The following is a 21,805-nucleotide window of genomic DNA, read 5'->3' as shown; positions in this document are numbered from 1 at the left end:
GGCGGGGCTCGGGGCTGTCCCGGCGCGGCGCCGCGCTCACCTGCACGCCTCTCCGACCGCAAAGGGGGCCGCGGCCCGGGCGGGGGCTGCGCGCCCCTTCCTCCCTCCCGCGCGGGGCCGGTGCGGAGCCGAGCCGAGCTGAGCCGAGCCGAGCCCAGCCGAGCCGTCGGTCCGTCGCGGCGCGGCCCCGCGCGCCCGGCGCGGCAAGTTGGGGGGGGTAGGACCGCGGGGCCCCGCCCCCCGAGGCGCCCCGCCCCGCCCCGCCCCTGACGTCACCGCCAAACTTCGCGCCCCGCCCGTCGGGAGCGGGAGAGGCGCCCGTGGGGAAGGGTCACGCGGGGCGTGGGGACGCGCCCCGGCACCGCGGCGGGACGGGGCGGCCCTGTTCCCCGGGACAGTAAAGTCACCAAAACCGGGCTGGGGCACTGCCACGCCTTGGGGACCCCACGGGACCCCGTGCCACTGCCCACGCGGTGGCGGCTTCGGGGGCACGTAAATACCGGAGAACCCTCGCGGCTTGCTGCGTTCCAGCTGCTGCCCAGCCAGGCGAGCCAGAGCTGCCCGTGCATGTCCCCTGAGCCACCGCCTGTCCCTGCTGTCCCTGTGTGAGCTCCTCACCCCGGGAGTGGCCGCCCAAAGGGATGCTGTGCCCCACAGGCCACAGCCAGCTGAGCCCCGAGTGCTGGGGCAGTCCCGGTGTCATAGCAGGTTTACTGAGATGGTCGGGACCAATGTGAGACACAGAGCACCAGGGTGAGCCGTGGTGCCCTGGGCTGTGCAACGGCCACCGGCCTGGGATGGGATGGGGTCAGGCAGGCTGGGATGAGATGGGGTAGAATGGGATGGATGTGATGGGACGGCTTGGGTGGAATGGGATAGGACAGATGGGATAGAACAGGAGCAGGTTATTAGCAGAGCTGAGCGTGGGCTCAGTGTCATAGGTATGTGTCCCCCGAGGGTACTAAGAGGTGCCATGAACTGGTGGGCAGGCACACGGTCCTGCCTCCACACCATGGTCTTGTGACAACCAGGCAACTTCCCTCGCTCCATCCCCAGCTGTGGGGCCAAAGGCCATGCTCGCCTCCCCCTGCCCCGCCAGGTATTGTCCATGCCCCACAGGCCAGCTCAAGGGGCAGGAAAGCAGCAAGAAATTGGCCACTGCAATACCCTTAACTCTGCCCACAGCCCAGGCTTGAGGCCCAGCATAGCCCCAGGGGTGCAGTGGGGCCCCCAACACCCCCCGGAGCACCTTGCTCCTCATGCAATGCAGCCACGTGTGCAGAGACTCCCGCATGGCTGCATGCCGTGCGCTGGCATTTGCTGCCCATATGGTGCCGTTTCTGAGCTGCACCCCGCTCCCGTCCTCTCCCGCTCCTGCACCCACCACCAAACCTCAGCTCCCCAAAACCACCCAGCCCATGCAGTCCTGAGCCACTGCGGGGACGTGGCTGTCCTCTCCTGGGACACACAGGTCCTGGAGCCTGGGTCAGCCAAGGCACCCTGGCCACAGATGGGGGACATCGTGGTCTCATCCCCAAAGCCAGCATCTCCCCTCTGTGCACAGGGACACCAGCCAGCACCCCAAGGCAGAGGCAGCCCAGGGCACCCCCTGCACCCATCCTCTGTGCAGCACTGAGCCCCATGAGCCCCAGCCCCATTGCAACCTGCGTTGGGTAATTAAAGGCGTGTAAGAGTGGGTGAATTAGCAGGGCACTGTAGTTTGAGATTCTAATCAAGAGTTTAATCATACTGGCTGGCAGCAGCGCAGCGCAGTTATTAATCTTTGCACCTCGTGGGAACAGGGAGCATAACTCACAATTACCCGGCAGGTGCCCAGCGTGGCTTGGGGCTGCCCAGCAGTGGCTCGTGGCATGAAGGATGGGCCAGCGCTCCTCCGGTGCCCCTCGGCCCAGCTCATGCCCCTCGCCTCCTGGCACCAGCCTCCTGCCTATGGCAGAACAGCCCCGGGCTCCTGTCACTGCCCATCCGACCCCTTCTGGCCTCGGCTCTGCCTGGGCTCTGGGCCGCCCCTCACACACCATTTTGGGGTGACTGGCTGTGCTGAGTTCAACAGTGTTTGTCCCTGCTGTGCCCTGCCCCATTGCTGAGCCCACCCCCTCCCTCTGCACCCACCGCCCCATGCACCTCCTACCCTGTGTAACCACTGCCCCACGCACACACCTCCCTGTGCACTCACTGCCGCGTGCACCCCCCGCACCTCACACACCCACTGTTCCATGCACCCACCACCCTTTCCACTGCCCTGCGGTGAGCCCACCGCCATGTGCGGGGTGACATGGCCAGTCTGGGGTGACATTTCCCACAGGACAGCTGGAACACACCCAGGGTGCCTGAGGTGGGGGTGCCAGGGCTGGGCGCACTCGTCTGTACTCCTTCAGATGGGGGGCCCACAGGCAGGGGACACGTGGCCCAGGCAGGGGGTGTGGGGCCAGCCCAGCCTGGCAGCCTGGTGGTTGGGGGGGTGCAGTGGGGTGCAGTGGGGTGCAGTGGGGGGGGTGCAGCATGTCCGTGACTCAAGCACTACGTGGCACCACATTTCTGCGTGCTCGCCATCTCCATGGCAACCGCCAGGCAATCAGCGATAATTGCGTGCGTCGGCCTGGCAACAGGGCCAAACAAACCCCATCCCTTCTTTTGGGGAGCTGGTGAGGCGGGGGGAGAATACAGGGGTGCAGGCTGCCATCGCCACCCCCAGCCCTATACTGGGGCCAGCAGCAGTGGGGGTGCTCGGTAGCGGTGCCATCCTCCCTGTAGGTGCCCTGCAGCACCTATGTGCCCTGGAAGACGTCAAGGGATGTGGCCAGCAAGCTGTCCCACCAGGTGGCCATGCAGTAGCAGGATGTGGCCTCGGGGGGACCCCCAGCTGGGCAGCCAGGTGCCAGGGGAAGCCACACAGCAGCATGGTGACCCAAGGCAGGGTGAGGAGTGGCCAGTGCAGGCTGGGGGCTGCCTGCCCCAGTGGCCCCGGGGTGATGTGCATGACAGGGACCAGCAACGCCGTAGGGCAGTGGGACCACTTTTCCCCCAGGAACAGCCCCGAGACCCCGTCAGGATGATGGGCTGCGCTACCCTGGCCCCCAGCAAGATGCAGCAGCAGGCCTCCTTCAAGCTGCGCAGGGGCTGGTGCCCAGGCGGACCCCGCCGGACCCCAGCAGCCAGCATGGGTAGAAGGTGAGGGTGTCAGGCCACGTCCAGGTAGAAGGTGGCATGGGGCAGCACGTAGCTGTCCCACACCCCCACCACGTAGGAGGTGCTGGCACCGGAGCCCAGGAGCCGGCAACGAGCAAGGAGTGGGCCAGCACCAGCATGGCCGGCACGGCGAAGCCCTGGAAGAATAGCTTGGCCACCTTCTCCTTGATTGGCATTGGGGGACAGCAGGGCATCTGTGGCCAGCACTGCCACCTCCTCGGGGCAGGCCCCCAGCTCCTGGTAGAGGACACGGTGCCACAGCTCCTCCAACCTGTCCCAGTCGGTGACCGCGCCATGGGTGAAGATGGGGCTGTCCCCTGCCTGGCTGGGCACCACCAACCGCAGCTGCTTGTCCCCAGCCAGCCTGCTCCTGGTGTGGCCCATCCCCATGTCAATGACAACCGCCCACAAAGCCTTGTACCTCTCAACTGGCTTGGCCCCCATCGCATCGCAGAGCCTTGCCTGGGCAGGGAGGCTTGGTCACCGTGGTGACTACCTGCATCACGGCAGTGACATTACACATGGCATTGGGATTTGGTTCCCCTTCCCACTGGAAGACCTTTGAGGGTTCCCTGAGGCTCCCCAGAGCGGTCGGCCGCAGGGAGCAGGGGAGGCTGGTCAGGGTGAGGAGTTTCACAGGTAAATCAAGTGGGGCCTCTCACCGGGAGAGAACCGGCCTGGGGAGAGGACTGGGACCAGGACCAGGATGTGGCTGGCACAGGTCCTGAGCGGGTACAAGACAGGGCGAGCCTCTCTGGCTGAGGGCGAATGCTGTCCTAGGGGCATAAAAAGGAGAAAAAGATGTGCCTTACAGGCTGGAAGGTTTTGAGGTAAAGAAAAGCTCCCCAGGGGCCACCAAAGCTCCCCAGGGACCAGCAGAGATCTCCAAGGGCTAACAAAGCTCCCTGAGGACCACTAAAGCTCCCCGGAGACCAGCCGAGATCCCCAGCGGCCACCAAAGATCTCCTGGGACCACCAAAGATCTCCAGGGGCCCGCAGAGCCCCAGATGTGTGCGGGGGCCCAGGTGTAGGTGCCTGCACTGGGTGGGGAGCACGGGGGTGCCCAGGCAGCATGCCCGGGCTGCAGGCAGCGGGATGAAGAGAGGGCGGGGGGCAGACAGTCCCCCCCGCCGCTCACAGACATCATTAGCAAAACTTGCCGGTTTCTAAAAATGGAGCGGTGGCAGCGTGGCGGCCGTGCTTCACGCCTGCTCCCAGCGCACCGACAGCCGCTAAAAACAGCTCGGCCCTGCCTGCTGCTGCCTGGCGCTCCTCGCTGGACCGGCGGCTGCTGGAGCCACCGCTTTGCCTAGATACTGATCCTGATACAATTTTGCCCATCTCCAATTCTGCGCTCCCCCAGCTGCCCAGCAGGCTGCAGTGGAGGAAAAAGGGGGTGCAGGCTGCCCACCTGGGCAGCACCCGCTGCCTGCACCTGGCCTTTGCACCCGCTTTGCCATGAGGAGCCCAAAACCGCTGCTGGTACATGGATGCCACCGCGGCGGCACCCGCAGTCACTGTAGCAGCACATCCCTGGGTGCTGCCAGCAGCAGGACTGTGCCCGGCTCTGCCTGTGCGCCCGCAGCCCTGCACGGCCACTCATGTTTTATAGATGGCTCTGATTTTAATAATTAATCCCTGCTAACGACAGCACTTTCCCCAAATAAAACATTTAAAGTGCTGTGTGTGCAAGGCGTGCTGCCGGGGTGGGACGCTGGCTGCTGTGCTGCAGCCATGGTGGGTGGGCACGGCACAGCATGGCACAGCGTGGCACAGCATGGCACAGCGTGGCACAGCACGGCCCAGCCACAAGAGCCCACAGCTCAACCAGGTGCTCCACTGGTCCTGCCTGTCCATGCAGCACCTTAGGGTGCCTCTTGCCTGGGGCCAACCCCTGGCTGCCCACCCCTAGGTGCCCACCCTTGTCCAGGCAGCAGCTCTGAGATGCCCCCGGCCCCACCAGCTGAGGCAGGGGTGCTGGGTGCCATGCAAGGTGCCAGCCCGCGAGATCCCCTGTCCGTCTCCTGTGCTCTGGTGGTGTGAGCAGCACCAGCACAGATCCAGGCTGGCAGGGGCTGGCAGGGGCAGGCAGGGACAGGCAGGGACAGGCAGGGACAGGCAGGGACAGGCAGAGACAGGCAGGGGTGGGTGCTGACCAGCCTGTGGTATTAAAGGCCAGGCTCTCACTCCTCACCTCCTGCAGCGTAAATAGGGCAGGATAAATACGTATTAGCATGAAATCTGTCATCTCCACAAGCACATTTTGGGGGGGAGGCAGCCCAAGGCCAGGGCCCTCCTCACACACGTCACCATAACTGTGTGAGCCTCATCAGCTAACAAGCAGCTCGCTGTGCCACCCCACCACGGGTCACTGACAGCCCTGCTCACACGGGGTGCCCCTGAGGACGCCCCCCGCGCCACTGGACAGTGAGTCTGGCCCCCATCCACCACCTGACCATGGCACTGGACACCCGTCCTGCCCCATGAAATACCCAGAGTGCTTCTCTGCCCACCCACCCACCCATCCATCCATCCATCCATCCTGGCCACTGGCGGTGCCACAACCGGCCACCCCAGCTGCACCCTCAGCACACGCATCCCCCAGTACCTCCCGATTCTGATCCAGCCCGTAATAACCACGCAGTGCCGGGCCCTTCCTGTTGCCACAGCAACTTGGCAGCAGAGCCAAAACGGTGCTGCTCAGTCTCACACGGGCAGGGCTGGCACCCATGCCAGGGGGCACAGCCACCCCAAAATCCAGGCCAGGGGAGCAGCACGGCCCCACCATGGGGAAACTGAGGCACCGTGCTGGGACACCCCCCGGCTGTGGGATGCCGGGACCCAGCCACCCTAAAAATACCATCCTGTGAGTGGCAGTGGAGTTGTGCAGGTGCGAGGCACCAGTGGAGACAGACAGCTCAGTTGATGGGAGCTGACGCGGCCGCTGGCTCCAGCGCTGCTTAATGAGCAGCCGGGGAGGTTTATTTAGAGCTGGCACCGGCTGTTGGACCTGTGTGGCTGCCACAGACTGGAGAGTGGAGCTGCCTATGGCCGTGGGGCTGGAGCATGTTTCTGCATCCCCTGCCCATCCATCCAGCCCCAAACGCTGCCCTCACCCCCAGCCTGAGCTCTGGATGTGCACCCAGGGGGTGATGCCCATCACCAGCTGTGCCTCTTTTCCAGTGGCTTGTTCTAGGGGATTTTTGCCCCAAAATTGGGGTGTAGGGGACCTCCTCGTTGGGATGAGCTCCTCATGGATGTGACATCTGCTACCCCTGCCAGCAGCAGGAGAAAGCCAGCTGGTCCAGCAGCGAGTGTTGGTGGGGGGGCTCAGACACTCCCCCTGCTCCTCGGCAGCCCCAGCACCAGCCCCGGGGCACTGGCTGCATGGCCCCCACCCAGGCAGCTCCTGGGGCAACTAGGGTGGCATTAGGTGAGGCTGGTAACGATGCTGGGTGGCCCCAGCGTGGTGAGCATCAGGTGGAGGGGGACGGTGGTGCCCGGGGTGGCTGCGCCAGCACCGGTGTGCAGGTGCCCTCCCGTGGCTGGCACGGGAACGGTGGGTGCACCCTCACCTGCACCCCCCAAGGTGGGTGCCCCGGGGGCCTGGGGACCCGGGGGAGTGAGCCCCCCACGCAGGGGGACAGGGGTGCTGCCAACCCAGGGCATGGCCCCCAGGAAAGACACGGCCCCAGCCTGGGAAAAAGTATAAATCATTTTTAATGAGCAATTTGAACAGCCAAGGGGCTGGAAAGGCCACGGGACCCCTGGGTGGGCCAGGCCCCCCCACAGCATCTGCTGGGGCTGAGCCAGTGCACCACAGCACAGCCTCACTGGTGTGGGGCTGGGCTTTGGGCCCCCCGGCACTCAGCTGCTGTGGGGCTGAGCCCCAGAGCCCATGGCATCGCCTCACCGCTGTGGGGCTGAGCCGTGCAGCACCCAGCCAGGGCAGGACAGAGCCCCATGGCACCCCACAGGTGTGGGACTGAGCCTGGTGAGCACCCACTGGGTCCGAGTGTGACCCAGCACCCACCACATCCAGCGCCTCCCAGCACCCATCCCATAGGGAGGGTGCCCCATAGCACCCAGCTGCACCTTGCATCCTTCCTGAGGGGGTGCCCTTACGGTGTACAGGGGCCTGGGAGCCCCCATGGTGCAGGGCACCCCATCAGCACACAGCCGGGTCCTTCTCCTCTTCTTTCTCCTCCTCCTCCTCGTCCTCCTCCTCCTCATCCTCCTCCTCCTCATCCTCCTCATTATCCTCATCCTCATCTTCGCCATCAGGCAGCTGCCCCGGGGGGGCCGGGGGGAATGGGGGGCCATGGTCCAGGTTGACATAGGTGACAGCCAGGTTGACATAGTGCTCGCCCTCCAGTGTGGCCAGGACACGCTCCAGCTCGCCCACCAGCCCCGCGAAGGATGGCCTCTCCTCAGGTGCCGGCGCCCAGCAGCTCAGCATCACCCCATACCTGACCCGACAACGCCATCAGCATCCGCAGCCCTCCACGACGCCCCCCGCCACCCTGCCCACACCCTAGCCCCACTCACAGTGTGTGGGGACAGTGGCAGGGCTGTGGCAGGCGTCGCCCCCGCAGCAGGTAGCGGGCCATGTCATAGGGGTCCACCTCGGGGTACGGCGGAGCCCCTCGCGTCAGCAGCTCCCACATGAGCACCCCGAAGGACCACTGCCAAGCAGAGAGCTGCCATGGGGGGCAGGCAGGATGGGGACGGGGGACAGGGGATAGGGTTGGGGGTCATGCGTACCACGTCCGACTTGGTGGTGAATTTCTGGGTCTGGAGGCTCTCCAGTGCCATCCACTTGACAGGGAGCTTGGCGTGGCGGTGCCGCCGGACGCTGTAGTACTCCTTGCCGAACACATCCCGTGCCAGCCCAAAGTCGGCCACCTTCACCGTCAGCGTCTCGTCCAGCCTGTGGGACAGTGTTTTGGGGGAGGAGGGCCAGCAGGCAGCACCCCCAATGGCCACCCCTGGGCCCACGGGGTGACCTCACAGCGGGGTCCAGCAGGCATGGCCACACTCACATGCAGTTCCTGGCCGCCAGGTCCCGATGCACGAACTTCTTCTGGGCCAGGTACTGCATGCCCAGGGCCACCTGCAGCCCGAAGCCGATGAGGTCCTTCACCGTGGGGCTCTGCAAGGTGGGAGCAGTCAGCGGGGTCACCCTGGCCCACACCACTCCCCTCCCTATAGGTACCCCCATACCCGCTCCTCGGCGCGGATGAAGTGGCGCAGGTCCCCATGGCGCATGTAGGGCAGGACGACGAGAGGCAGCCCGTGGCGGGGTAGGCAGATCCCCAGCAGCGAGAGCACATGGGGGTGGTGGAAGCTCTTCATGAGGATGCCCTCGCGCAGGAACTCCTCCACCTCCTCCACGTCCGTGATGCCTGCCGAGAGGCGAGCCGTGGGGCATCCCGCTGCCGTGCTGTGCCACGGGACCGTGCCACTGGAGCAAGTGCTACTCACGGTGCAGGGACTTGATGGCACAGTGGAGGTTCCCCAGCAGTGGGTCCGTGTAGGTGCCATGGTAGACGCTGCCGAAGTGCCCTGCAGGGACAGGCAGCGTGAAGTTGGCACCGCACATGGTGAGTGGGTGATGCCACAGCCAAATCGGGGTGCGGCGTCACCTTTGCCGATGACCTGGTGGCGGTGGGTGATGAGCCGCTCCTCGGGGATGAGGATGTCCTTCACCTCCTCCAGCAGCTCTGGCCGCAGGTCCTCCAGGCAGCAGGATGTGACCCTGAGCAGCGGCACGGGGGAGCCACCGCCTGCCACGCTGGTACCAGCACCAGCGCCAGCAAAGCGTGCCTGTGGCCTCACCGGTCCGGGACTGCCCGCTGTGGGCAGCACTGCCAGGACAGGCAGAGGGAGGGTGAGGGCGAGGCAGGCACCCAGCACCCCCCTACTCACCAGTGACACCCACTTACCCAGCACCTCCCTGTAGTCAACGCCGGGGCGCTGCGTGGTGGCGGGGGGGTCGCTGCGGCCGGGCTGCACCAGCAGCTCCAGGTTCTCCGTCCCTGCGGGCAGCAGCGGGGTGGGCGGGGGGTGGTGTGGGGGGGATGAGAGGCAGCGGGGTGCCCGGTGAGCACGGTACTCACCTCTCCTCTTGCTCCACCGCCAGCGGAGCAGCACAGCGGCCAGAACGCAGCAGAGCAGGAAGGTGATGCTGGTGCCCAGGGCCAGGCTGGCGGCCAGGTCCAGCGAGGCAGCGGGGGGCAGCACCCAGCCCAGTGCCTCGCAGGCACTGTTCACACAGATCTGGAGGAGCAGGGGCTCAGCGGGGATGCACTGGGGGATGCTGGGAGGTGGGTGCCCACCCAGGGGGTGCCTACCTCCACGGGGGCCCCAGCTGGGCGCAGGCTCAAATCACGGGGCAGGCGGCATGTCACCTCGTTCTTCAGCACGTTGGGGTGGCAGTGCCGGCCCCCCACCGTCATGGTGATGTTCATGCAGGCGGCCACGGTGTCCAGCCCCAATTGCTGCCCAGACACAGTGCCCTCAGCCCAGGGGTCCCAGCGGTGGGACCCCCCACCCTGGCTCTCCCCTCTGCCCCACATACATGCACCTCAATCTCATCATCACCAGGCTTGAGGCGGAGGCGCCTGTCCTCCTGCTCGAAGGGATAGACCTTGGGCTGGGGGTAGTAGCGTAGGCGGAAGAGCCAGGGGCTGGTGGCGCCATCCAGCAGCACGCTCAGGTTCCCCAGCGCTGTCTCCACCTTGCCCTCAAAGGGGAAGGCTGGGCTGCGGCACAGCAGCTGCCCCGGTGCTCGCGGGCCCTTACACTCCTGCGGGCAGGTGGATGCTGTCATCGGCACAGCACGGTGCCCACGGATGGGGCAGGCAGGGCCAGGGAGTGACAGCCTCCTGTCCCAGTGCTTACTGTGGCTTTGGTCCTCACACCACTGGCTTCAAAGCGGATCTTGGCGCAATACACAGAGTCCAGGTTGTTGCCAATGATGGTCAGCATCGAGCCCCTATGGCAGGCAGGGATCAGGGCCCTGGGGTGCCTGTGGTCCCCAGGGTGTATATGATCCCTGGGGTGCACATGGGCCCTAAGGTGCACATGTATCCCCAGGATGCACATGGTTGTTGCATGTGGCTCCCAAGGCGCACATGGTCCCCAGGGTGCATGTGGTCCTTGGGGTGCATGTGGCCCCCAAGGCTAACATGGCTCATGGGGTGCATGTGGTCTCCAGCACCTCATCCAGCCTGGCTGGGGTTGGGGGGAGGCGGGGGCTGTCTGCCCCTGGGGAAGGGACCCCATGCACTCACTCAAAGCTGCAGCTGGGGGTGATGGCCGACACAAAGGGGTTGGGACGGTACTGGAAGGGCAGGGGGGCCGGGAACTCCTCCCCGTCGATCCACAGGGCCACCCAGGCTGCGCCCAGGCCACCAGCGGCAGGAGCCGTGCACCGGATCGCTCCATCACCCTGTCTGGGGACACAGCAGCCGTGGCTGGAGAGGACAGCAGGACTGCGGGGGGTCCCCATGCCTGTGCCCGTGCCAGGGACCCCGCTGTGCCCAGCAGGGGCAGGACAGGGCCATACCTGGGCTCCCAAGCCAGGGGACATTCAGAGCCATTGACCATCACCCGCCAGCTGCTCCCCGCCGAGAGGTGGGTGCCACGGAGTGAGAGGTGAGTGCCACCCCCTTGGGGGCCAAACGGGGGGTGTAGGGTGCTGATGTTGGGCTCCTGGGCAGAGATGGGGTTTGGGTGGTGAGTGGGCCAACACTCCCCCCCACAAAACCCTGCCAGGGTGACCACTGTCACAGGGCCGTACCACGAAGACAAAGCCGCCGAGGGTGGCGGAGCCGTGGACGTGGAAGGCAGAGGGTTTGGCAGGTTCCTCCACTGTGAGCACCACATCCACCGGGCCCCCCACCACTGCTGGGCCCCCCGGCTCCAGCTCACACACCAGCACATCCACAAAGTCCTTGCGGCGGGAGGTGGGCAGGGGTCTGTGGGGCAGAGAAAGGAGATCAGTCCCTGGCCAGGGGACAGCCCTGGACCCTCCTAAGCCACCATTCTCCCCCAGCACTGCGGCGCACCTGTAGCTCCTGCTCTCCTCCAGTAGCACAGCACAGCCTCGCCATCCCACTGCCACCCGGTAGGTGCTGGCGGTGCTGCGGTGAGGGTCGGGGTCCAGGTGGGAATGGAAGGTCATGCCACAGAGTGTCATCCGTGTCCGGCCCCGCAGCGGGGCACTCCGGGGGTGGAACTACGGGAGAGGCACCCGCATTGCCCTGAGCCCCGGAAGCCCAGAAATCCCCTTCCCTAGAGGATGCAACACCCACCCCACTGAGCGGGGTGTCTGGACAGAGCAAAGGTCCCACCACATGCCACCCCATTTGCCATCTCCCTCCCCACCCGAGTGCCCAGGTGACGTGGGGCGCAGAGGGATGCCAGCGCAGACCTACATCGGTGAGGACAGGGGGGCAGCTGTCCTGGACCCAGGGGCCGGCACACTCGTGGCGGCGGGTGCAGCCATCCCTGTCCCCACACCAGCCGCAGCCCATGAAGCGCTCAGCCCGCAGGCAGCGCTGGCACGTGGAGAAGTGGCGGCAACCGGGGCCGGTGACATTCAGCTGCCACACCTGGGGATGGAGAGCAGAGAGGAGTGGGCACATGGGGCTCAGCACCTGCCCCACACCCCTGGGTCTCCCCACTCACCTTGGTGCCAGCGGTGAAGAACAGCGAGTGGCCCTGCAGCCCCAGGGCACCCCGCACTGGCCCCGGCTCCCCCAGGGAGAAGTTGGCCAAGGTGAGGAGGTAGGAGCTAGAGCGCTGGAGCACCACCTGCAGTGGGGCAGAGCCGGGGGCTGAGCACACCCCCTGCCCTGCTGGGAACCCCCCATCCCATCTGGCCCCATATCCCACCTGGAAGACGCGTCCCTCTGCCGTGCCCAGGTGGGCAACAGTGACATCCCCCAGGGCGGTGACAAAGATGGAGGTGAGGAGAACACCAGCCAGGTGCCCGTTGAACAGGTCCACCTTATGGGAGGCGGCAGGGACGAGGGTGGGCTGGTCCCAGCAGCTGGTGTTGGTCACCGGTGCCGAGAGGTTCACCTGCAGCCGAGCGCAGGGTGAGCACCTTGCAGCCAGTGCTGTCACCCTGACCCCCCATGCCCTTGCAGGTGGGCACCAGCTACAGCCACGAGGTATTTTGGGGAGTGCCAATTGCCCAAACTCCCCTTCAGGCTACAAAAACTTTTTGGGAAAAAACATATCTGCATCCCCTCCCACAGCCCCTGTGTGGCGTCAGATCCTGTCCTCCCCTCCCGTCCCATCTGGATGTGGTTAATGGTGCCAGCACTGCAGGGCCAGCACCGCAGGGCCAGCACCCCAAAGCCAGCCCTCTCTTTCCCCAGGGCTTGGTGCGGGGGCTGGAGATGAAGGGGGTCACCAGGCGCTGGGGGGTCCCCACTGGCCACTCACTGGTGCGCGGGGCCAGAGTCCCCTCCCAGCTCGCCCTGCCAGCGGTGTGAGTCAGCGGCAGTGAGCTGTCTGCTCCAGCGTGGGGAGAGGAGGGGGTTGAGCTGCACCTCACCCCATGCCTGGCTGAGAACGCCGAAACTCGTGTCACAGGTACTTGGCGGGTCCCTGCCTGCAGAGGGGGCCCTGCCAGGGTGCCCACCCATCCCCATCCTGGCCATGCTGGGGCTTGTCACTAGAACTCAGCGTTCCTGCCCCACGGCTGTGGCTGTCGAGAAACCCTGGTGACTAATTGCACTTCCGCCTGCGGTTTATTTACCCAGAGAAGGCAGCGGCAGCCGCGGGGCCGGAGAGGCAAGGCAGGAGTGGCCAGGCACCCCACACACCCCAGTCCAGGGAGCATCAAGGCCCTGCGGCTTTCCTGTCCTCCCCATGCACATAAACAAGCTGGAGAGAGTGGCCACCAACAGCCTGGCGCTGGGAACAGTCACCGCGGGGCTGGAGCTGGTGCTCTCTGGGAAACCACACTGAGGGGCGGGTGTGTGGCAAGCAGCGGTGCACCCATGTGCCGGGACATGTGTCTGCAGCACCTGGTTATGAGGGTTGGGTGCCTGGGTTGGGGAGCGTGGCCGGATCCCCACCGGCACCCTGCCCCCTCGGCGCGGTTGGCGCTGGTGAAACACAGTGGCCCCTGCGACACGCAGTGGGCAGCTGGTGGGGCTGACTCACACCTGGGTGATGCTGCTCTCCCCCTGCCCAACCCACCCCTGGCCACTCTACCAGCGCTTCCTGGCATCCCAGATCCACCTCCCCACCTCCCAGCAGACCCCCAGCCCCCCGGGGCGCAGGACTCACGTTGTGCGGGCAGTACTCCACTGGCTGGAAGAAGCTGAGCCCCCGCAGCAGTGGCGGGTGCCCAGTGCCACAGCACTTCTCCATGCCCTCCTCCATGGCCTGGGCGAGCAGGCGGAGTGGGAAGGCGCAGACGGCTGAGTTCTCCTGTGGCAGCCGGCTCTCTGTCCGGCTCTCGGCGAAGGCTCCGAAAAGCACTGTGTCGGTGTCATTGATGCCAAGGTCACGGGCCAGGCGTGCACCGGGGCGGGTGGCGTGGGCAGCCTGCAGCACGTTGTAGGCGACGTCGCGCTCGATGTCCCCCTCTCTGCTGCGCCGCCGCCGCCGCCGCTTGGACTCGAAGCGGCAGTCGAGGACGAGCTCGCGGTAGCGGCGGAGGTCGTGCTCGTGGGTACTGAGCCGCGCCAGACGTGTGTGGTATGCCGCAGAGCCCGGCCGCTCTGGCTGCACCGTCAAGAAGTAGACGTGGTCCCCGTCAGCAAAGGAGTGCACATAGTGGATGGTGTAATTGTCCCGGTAGCGTGGCAGCACCGTCAGCCACTGGAAGTCATCAGAAAAGCCATCCAAGGTGCCCTTCAGCCTGCGGACAGACACTGACTGCGGACTGTACCGTGCTGCCACGCTGCTGTTGATGGTGGAGCCGAGGTAGAAGAAAGAGGCATAGGAGGTAGCCACCACGGTGGCACTAGTCCCCAGGGGGCTGGCCACGCAGTCAGGGCAGGACGTGGGTCTGTTGCCCGTGGCTGAGTACAGGCAGTGCGTGGTTGTGATGGCCACCTTGCCATCACGCACCTCCAGCTGGTGCTGGTAGCACAGCCCGTGCTGCGACGTGCCGCAGCTGTACAGCCACGGCTCCAGCGGGTCCAGCAGCAGCAGGACGTTGTCTGTGTCCTCGGGGCCGTCTGTGACAGCCGGGCACAGGCGGCAGATCTGGCACTCAGCGCTGCCCACTGGGCCGGTGATGAGGACGGAGAGGAGCCGCAGCTCAGGGCTGGCCAGCAGGATGCGGTTGCGGATGGCCACAAAGACAGCAGCTGGGCCAGTGGCATCGGCAAAGACGGCAACGTTCTGCACAAGGCTGCCAGCATCGAGGCCAGGCAGCACATAGGGGATGGAGAAGTTCCTGGTGGAGCTGTATGGGATGCGGGGACACTGCCAGGCACTGTTGCCCAGTGGGGCCAGGGCAAGTGCCAGCAAGAGGCACATGTGGCACAATGGCCCCATGCTGCACAGTGCCACCAGCATGGTGTTATTGATGGTGCTCAGCTCTGAGTATGGTCGGGACACACAGAGGACAGGTCACCATTGCATCTGCCAAAATGGAGGAGAAAGGGGTTTACCCGCTGCAGGGGGGTGAGGACCCTGGGACAGCGCCAGACCTGTGTGTGGGGCTGGGGACGCCAGGGACTCCTGGGGCCGGACCACAATGGGTGCTGCTGGGGGCAGATAGGCTGCACCAAACCTCTTCCCAAACACCACAAACGGGAGGTGAAGCCAAACTGCCTGCGGCGGAGGGACAAATCCCACCTGATGCCACCTCCCAGGTACCCTCACCTGTTCTCTGGGGCTTCCCTGCCCCATACGAACCCACCAAGACCCCTCCAGGGGACGAGAATGGCACCCTGTCAGCCCCCCGAGGACAAGGACCTCGAGGGCCCCCTGGAGCCAGGCCGGGGATGGGGACCCATCCAGTCCCTCGGGTCAGCAATGGGGACAGGGCAGCCCCGCGGGGCTGGGACAAGTTCCCTGTCAGCCCCCAGGGACAGGGACCCCGCTGTACCGCGGGGCCGGGCGCCCCCGCCCCAGCTCACCGGCGCCGGGAGCGCTCACCGGAGCCGGGAGCGCTCCCCAGCCGGGGTCCCCGGCTGCTCCAGCTGCCCCCGCCCGCCCCTCCCCGAGGCCACCCCGTCCCGCTCTGTCCCGTCCGGTGCCGTTCCGAGCCGGGAGCTCACCTGGGCGCTGCCGGGCCGTGCCGGGCCGTGCCGTGCAGTGCCGGGGCGGAGCGGAGCGGGGCCCAGCCGGAGCCGCCGAGGCAGGACGGGGCGGGACGGGGTGGAACGGGGCGGGCAGCCGGGCCGTGCGGGGCTCCCCGAGGGCCGGCACACGCAGCCCGGGAGCCGGGGGTGCTCGGAGGGACAAGGAGCCCGGGGGGCACAGGAGGAGCCAGGGGCCACACGGTCCCGAGGTTCCCAGAGGGTCACTGGACACCACGGGGGGACAAGCTTGGGTGGGCACAGTCCACCAGAGGGACACAGGTGAGAGCTGGGGTCCCTGATCAGGACACTGGTGTAGGGCTGTCACGATGCTTCGGAGGCCCAGCACAGGCCAGGGGTTGTCAGAGGGTCCCCACGGCTGGGAGGTGGCTGCCAGCATCCCAGGGTGCATGCGGGGTCCAGGCACGTTGGCACCCGTTGGCCCCTCTGCTGCTGGCAGCAGGGGCTGTCGACACCCTGGCACATGAAATCACTACTTCCCCGAAATCACCGCTTCCCCGAAGCTGCCTGTGCTGGCACTGCGCTTGCGACTCACTTCCAGGCCGGTGGGGTGACCTTCCGGAGGGGTGCAGTGGGTTCAGCTTGCGGGGTTCCAGCTGGGGGACAAGAGCAGGGCTGGGGCAGCCACAGCTTTGCCAGCAGAGCCATGGGAGTTATTTCGGTTGTGTCCATTCTTTGCCCCATGTCCCTTTCCCCCCATCAAGGGTGGTGGCAGGAGGTGGCAGTGCTGCTGTTCCCACAGATGCAGGAAGATGTTTTACATCCCGATGTGCTACACAGATTTGCCCTCCAAGCGCCCTGCTGCCCTCGGGCAGTGCAGCCATGGGTCTAGGCTGCGCACACGCACTTCTCCTCCAGTCGAGCAGGGCACTGCCTCACGCTGCTGGAGAGACTTTGGTCCTAGAAGGGGCTGAACATGCTGAAAACAGGCTCCCCTGCCTTGGTCACCTGGGCAGGCTCAGCGCTCCCAGTCTCCCACCCCCGCATTGTGCAAGGCCTTACCCAATAGCTCCTTCCTCCGGCTGCACAGCTCCCGCTCAGTTTCGACATGAGCTGGCTCTGGCCAGCCCATCCCAGGGTTTTCACCACTCCCGCCCTCCCGCCAGCACTTCCAGCACAGTCCTGGCTGCCTTGCGCCGCTCTCCGGCAGCTTTCCCGGCACCCAGCGGGTCCCCAGGGCTGGACTGCACTGTACCCAAACTTGGACCAAACTTCCCTACCACCCTGGCCATTTGCATCCCCCCCAGTAGACACTCATGAATGTGACAAGGCTTGGCTTAGGGTCCAGATAATGTTTATGAGCAAAGACAAGCAATTACACTCTGGCAGGAGCATAAATACAGGAGAATAGTCCCTGCACTAGTCCTGACGGGTCCTTGCCAGCTCCTTCGGTGTCTCGGTGCCACCCCGGTGGCTTTGCCCCTCCTTGAACACCCATCCCAGCACTGATCAGACAGCCCCAAAACATGAGGTCAGCCCACGCCTGGTGTACCGCAGCATTCATGGGTGCTCAGCCCCACACCAGTGCCTGGGGATGGCTGGTGAGGAGGTGGCCCCCATGCAGCAAGCTCAGTGCAGCTGGCTCAAGGGGTTGGGTTTGGAGGCAGGTGCCCCCGTGTCAAGGGGAAGACTCTCCTCAGGCTAGAGTTCACCAGTGCCCCATGCCGGGGGGGTGTCCATGGGGTAGTGCTTGAGCTGCCCCTGTAGGGTCCACTGCCCAGGAGCCAGCACCACAAGCCCACAAGCACCCCGATGAGCACCCTGGTACTCCGAGCCTCTCTGGGGCTGCTCTGTCCTTGTGGGGAGGGAAGCAGGATCTGGCTGCCCTGGCCGGGGCAGGCTGACCTGCCACCCTGCTTGCCAGTGTCCCCAGGCCATGGTGGGAAGGGTCCAGGCTCACACAGATGCCAAAGGAACGAACCTGCTTAGAGACAGCTGTGGGACTTCCAGGGGCTGCCTGGCACTTGGGGTTCTGGCTCCCCCAGGGCTGGGAGAGGAGCAGCGCATTCCCTGGCCCAGCCCTGTCCCTCACCTGGCTGGCATCACCCGCCACCTGCAGGGACAGCAGCATAGGGGTCCCCTGAGTGCTGCCACATTTCCCAGGGACACCCACCCTCGTCACAGCCCCAGGACGGCAGAGAGGAGGGTGCCAGGTCCAGGGGCTGAGCTGCCCTCCAGCAACCCAAGGTACCAGGAGCCCCGCTCCAGGACACCCACAAGGAGGAATGGGGCCAGGGGCCACAGAGGAAGGGCAGCCCCCTCAGCAGGGGGCATTGCCTGCGGATGAGAGAAAGTCCTGCTCACCCCTTCCCCAAGCAGCTCTGCACTCTGGCTCTAACACCCAGGTTGGACTGGTCCAATGGGTGGGCTTCCCCAAGCTCCGGCGTCCCACCATGCCCTCTCCCCTGGACTCATGGCCCAAGCTTTCCCAGGGGACAGGTGCCCTGGCACCGCAGGGGCTCCCCTGGCTGGCAACATGCCCTGGGCAACGCCTTTCAGTATGTCTGGGGAGTGAGGATGAAGAGTCGGTCTTCCTCCTTGCGGATCCACTTCATGAGCTTGTTGACAGCACTGATGGCGCCAGCCTTGGTCCCCAGGGGACTGTAGCATATGTAGAGCTCGAAGGCGCTGGTTACCTGCATGAAAAGACAGGCTACCTGCTGGGCACACATCTGCGCCCCACTTGGGGTTGGCTCTGCATCTTCCTCCCACAGGAACAGGGAGCAGGCACAGGGGCTCCAGTGCAGGGACACGGAGTGGCAGCAGAGTACCCTAAACAGGTGGCGCCTCGTTTGCTCAGAAGTGGGAGGACCAAATCCCAGGGTTTGCACCCACAGTGGGTCTTCTCGGTGGCACGGGGGAGTTCACAACAGCACACGGCGGCAGAGCCCACAGTGCCAGAGCTCACCGGTCCCAGCTGCTGTCCCTGCCCATCCCTCCCTGGCACAGGGGTGCACGGTGACAGGCTGACCCCCAAAGGACCACATGTGGGCTGGGGCCACCGTAGGGACCACGGAGCTGATGGTGTGTTGTGCCACCACCCCCTCACTCCGCCATGCAGGACCGGAGAAGCTGGGCTCACCCATACCCTGCACACAGCCCTTACCCACGCCAGGAGGTTCTCCCGGGGGCCCGTGAAGTAGATGTTCTTCAGGGGCCGCGAAGAGTTGTGAGCCCGGCTGTGAAGATACTGGTAGAGCCCCAAGAGCCTTTCCTTCTCCTCCTCCCGCACGTAGGGTGCCTCAATCTCGGGACTGCAGGAACACAGCGCCCCGTTAGCCCCCTGGAGAAGGGCCTTCATGGAGAAGACTTGTCCCACACCCCCAATGCTTCCCCTGGGGCCTCACCTGGTGAAGAGCCCAGAGCTCTTGGACTTGTAGATGAAGTGCCGGAGGTCGGGGATGCCCACCTGGGCGACGCTGTAGAAGGGGGTGCGCAGGGCCTCCTGCAGAGCATGGTGCACCCCCCGCCGCCGCAGGCGCTCCTGGAAACGCCGCTTACAGTCGGAGACGGTGAAGAAGTCCTCACGGTCGGTGGAGACCAGTAGGAGGCACAGGTCCATCTCCTGCTCCAGGTAGGAGATGTGGGCATGGAAGAAGCCACTGGAGTTGAACTTGGGGAGGCAAATGGGAGTCCAGGCTTCACCCTCCCGGAAGGAGGAAGAAGAGCTGATGAGGTTGAAGAGCAGGTGGAGGTCAATGGGGTGGAGGAACTGATCCTTCTTCCTCACAAGAGACACCAGCTGGTTCCCTGACAGGAGGATGGAGAAGACCAGGCTCTTGGCCTTGGCCTGCTGGAGGCTGGTGCTGACAGCGTCCCGGACACTGGCTGCCAAGGGCAGGCAGCGCACAGCGCCCATGAGGAAGCTGGGGTCGTGGGCCATGAGGTCCAGCAGGTTGTCGGTGATGCGCTCCGAGCCGGCCAGGAGCCTGCGCAGGTCATAGTTCTGCTTCTGCTGGAAGATATGGTTGAGCTGGGTCCAGGTGAGCAGGCTCAGGATCTGGTAGTAGATGTAGAGTAGCTCATGGGCAATCTCCTGCTCTGACTGCCGGGTCCGCGCCACTGCCACCAGCACCAGAGGGCTCCTCCGCACAAAGACCACCTTGTAGCCATCTGCTCGGGAGGGAGTCCCCGGGGGTCCGGGGACAGACAGCTAAGCCTGGCTCCCCGGGGCTGCAAGGGGGAGCCAGGCTGCAGCCCCCCCCACCCAGTAAACAATTTGCCCCTGGGGATGGCTAATGTGGCCCATGGTGCCAGAGGCACGGTTGGGAAAGCTGTGACAACCCCCTGTCCCACTCCCCTCCCAGGGCAGTACCTGCGTGGATGGACCGGATGGCATTTTTCTCGGCCTCCAGGAAGGACACCAGGGCCATCATGACACCCATGGTGCTGGAGAGGGCCTCCTCAGAGCCATAGCGGGAGTACACGGGCTTGCCCGCCTCGCTCAGCACAAAGACGTGCTTCCTGTGCATGCGCCAGGCATCCATGGTCACGTCCTCCTCCTCCTTGCTCGACAGCACCGAGTCGCAGCGGGTGGTCTGCGGGGACTGCTCCAGCTTCCTCTCCTTGCTTGGCCTCATCTCCTCCTGCAGGTCGAGGGCCATGCCTGTCAGCTGCGTGCTCAGCTCGCTGAAGTCCTTGCTGATCTGCTCCATGCTGCTGGGCTCGGCTGGCTCCCCCCGCCCCTCCTCCGGGCTCCGCGCTGTGGCTGCCCCGTCCTCGGGACTTGTCAAGTCCTCGTAGGAGCGGGTGTGCACGAACATGGCTCCCTCTTGGCCTGCCCCTGCAAACAATGGACCATGCAGCGTCTGTCTGCCTGTCTCCCACGCTAAGGCAGCAAGCAGACAGAGGATGCAAAAGGGATAGGGGGTTGCAGGGAGGGTCCTGCCCTCCTCTCCCCATCCTGCAGCACCCAGGGGTGCAGGTTTTGCCTGTGGGGAGTTGCCAGGGGGCCCGTCTCCCCCTGCCCGTGGGGCTGTGGAGGGCCCAGCCTGCACAACAAGGAACTGGTTTCACCCCCATGGCGAGCTCTGCCCCGTACCTGGCTCCGTCCCCTGTGCCAGCCCCGGCGTGGGGCTCTCGGACCGCTCCGCGTGCTGCCCATCTCCCGGCGCCAGGGACCCGTTGGGCACTTCCCAGCTTTTCTTCTTGTGGACATCCGCAGCCATTCCTCAGGGCAGGACCTGTGTGTCACCCACAGCATCACCCCTCTGTGCTCTCACCCACAAAAGAGGCCCCAAAATGCTCCACTCTTGAGTGTGGCTGCACCAGCACCCTCAGCCCAGTCCTGCTGGCTCAGCAGGCAGCACTGAGCTCTGGTGAGATCAGGAAAGCCACTCTAATCCAGCAGGATTTCCTCCCTCCAGTGGCCTCGGCTCCTTCCAGCCCCCCAGCCCCAGCACCTTCATCCAGGCTTGGCCCTAATTTCCCCTGAGTGCTGCGAAAGCTGCTCAGGCTCCCTCCTGGCAGCGAGGGGGAAGGGAGCCGGCCCTGCACGATCCCAAAGGCCTCATATTTGCACAGGGCGGGTTTTATGGCACTCCTTGGCCTGGATTAGGTGGCCGAGATGAGCTCAGGCTGGTGACGCTCCTCCCGAGGCCACAGCCGCTCGGGTGGCACAGCTCCCTGGGCGCACGGAGCCCTCTCAAGCCCCTGCCCCCCGCGTCAGCCCTGGGGCCGAACCCGGCCGTGCCTCCGGCCCGCACCTTCTCCCCGCCCCGCGGGGAAACCGGCCCCGCAGCCAACACACGCACACGGCAGCGCAGGAAGGCGGCTGGTCCGGGACCCCGCGCTGCTTCACTGCCGGAGCCCCCCAGAGTCCGACATGGGGCGGGCCGGGGAGCCCCGGCTTGGCTGTGACACCCCCAGCCAGGAAGGCCGCACCTGGTGGGCTGGACACGCCCCCAAAAGCCTGCAGCCCCCCGGCAGCCCTGGAGGGCGCTGGGCTGCGGATCAGGGCCCCACTCCCGCCCGACCCCTCCGGCCGCACCGCTGCCCCCGCGGGCCGGGGTCGCCCCGGGACGCCCGCGGCACAGTGCGGGGCCTCTCCCGGCCCCTCTCCCGACCGGAGGATCATCGCTGCCGGTGCCCTGGGGAAGTGCCAGGCCCGGGACCACCCCGCAGCCCCCCGCACCGGGACCGACCTGCGCGGCTCCTCCCGTCGGCACCGGAGGCCCGGGCGGGCAGCGCGGCGGGCGCAGCTGCGGCGGGGGCCGCCCGGCAGCCCCCAGCACGGCCTAGGCGAGGCGGAGGGAACGACGCCGGCGGCGGGCAACCACCTCCCGCCCTGCCCC

The 21,805-nt window shown here is 65.8% G+C and overlaps 3 protein-coding genes across 4 annotated transcripts; all 3 read right to left on the bottom strand.

Annotated features, from left to right (window-relative positions):
- Positions 1-3,201: 3,201 nt before the first annotated feature.
- Positions 3,202-3,654, bottom strand: LOC135993202 (actin-1-like). The gene is given in 3 exon segments (XM_065642869.1): positions 3,202-3,296; positions 3,299-3,377; positions 3,379-3,654. Coding segments are annotated over 3 exon segments (450 nt in total).
- Positions 3,655-7,227: 3,573 nt separating this feature from the next.
- On the bottom strand, positions 7,228-15,544 carry MST1R (macrophage stimulating 1 receptor). The gene is made up of 21 exons (XM_065642530.1): positions 15,471-15,544; positions 13,522-14,829; positions 12,112-12,300; positions 11,905-12,030; positions 11,652-11,828; positions 11,283-11,452; positions 11,015-11,192; positions 10,781-10,926; positions 10,506-10,667; positions 10,114-10,207; positions 9,791-10,018; positions 9,564-9,710; positions 9,330-9,489; positions 9,156-9,248; positions 8,856-9,077; positions 8,695-8,775; positions 8,434-8,615; positions 8,253-8,362; positions 7,975-8,140; positions 7,759-7,895; positions 7,228-7,679 (listed from the first exon to the last, which is right to left on the bottom strand). The coding sequence occupies exons 2-21, from the start codon at positions 14,761-14,763 to the stop codon at positions 7,379-7,381; spliced, it is 4,311 nt and encodes a 1,436-aa protein (XP_065498602.1). The 5' UTR covers positions 14,764-14,829; positions 15,471-15,544; the 3' UTR covers positions 7,228-7,378.
- A 1,254-nt stretch (positions 15,545-16,798) lies between these two features.
- On the bottom strand, positions 16,799-21,741 carry MON1A (MON1 homolog A, secretory trafficking associated). Of its 2 annotated transcripts, none has more exons than XM_065642830.1 (6): positions 21,656-21,741; positions 20,554-20,695; positions 19,828-20,295; positions 18,860-19,625; positions 18,619-18,766; positions 16,799-18,148 (listed from the first exon to the last, which is right to left on the bottom strand). In XM_065642830.1, the coding sequence occupies exons 2-6, from the start codon at positions 20,678-20,680 to the stop codon at positions 18,008-18,010; spliced, it is 1,650 nt and encodes a 549-aa protein (XP_065498902.1). In that variant the 5' UTR covers positions 20,681-20,695; positions 21,656-21,741; the 3' UTR covers positions 16,799-18,007. The 2 variants fall into 2 exon arrangements, with proteins under 2 accessions (XP_065498902.1, XP_065498903.1); XM_065642831.1 differs by having other exon boundaries at positions 19,828-20,098; positions 21,656-21,735.
- Between the last annotated feature and the right edge of the window lie 64 nt (positions 21,742-21,805).

This window comes from Caloenas nicobarica, chromosome 11 (genome assembly GCF_036013445.1).
Source record: "Caloenas nicobarica isolate bCalNic1 chromosome 11, bCalNic1.hap1, whole genome shotgun sequence".
NCBI classification, from domain to species: Eukaryota; Metazoa; Chordata; class Aves; order Columbiformes; family Columbidae; genus Caloenas; species Caloenas nicobarica.
The sequence above is the reverse complement of the archived record's forward strand: the minus strand, read 5'-3'. Positions and strand labels throughout refer to the sequence as shown.

What these genes read in the sequence shown, in the direction of transcription:
- MON1A (XM_065642830.1), bottom strand. Translation starts at nt 20,680, where the DNA reads ATGGCTGCGGATGTCCACAAGAAGAAAAGCTGGGAAGTGCCCAACGGG. An exon ending in GGCACAGGGGACGGAGCCAG is followed by an intron (nt 20,296 to 20,553) that starts GTACGGGGCAGA and finishes CATTGTTTGCAG; the next exon opens with GGGCAGGCCAAGAGGGAGCC. An exon ending in CATCCGGTCCATCCACGCAG is followed by an intron (nt 19,626 to 19,827) that starts GTACTGCCCTGG and finishes CCTCCCGAGCAG; the next exon opens with ATGGCTACAAGGTGGTCTTT.
- MST1R (XM_065642530.1), bottom strand. Translation starts at nt 14,763, where the DNA reads ATGCTGGTGGCACTGTGCAGCATGGGGCCATTGTGCCACATGTGCCTC. An exon ending in ACCCCCAGCTGCAGCTTTGA is followed by an intron (nt 10,208 to 10,505) that starts GTGAGTGCATGG and finishes TGCCTGCCATAG; the next exon opens with GGGCTCGATGCTGACCATCA. An exon ending in TCATCCGCGCCGAGGAGCGG is followed by an intron (nt 8,363 to 8,433) that starts GTATGGGGGTAC and finishes CCCACCTTGCAG; the next exon opens with AGCCCCACGGTGAAGGACCT.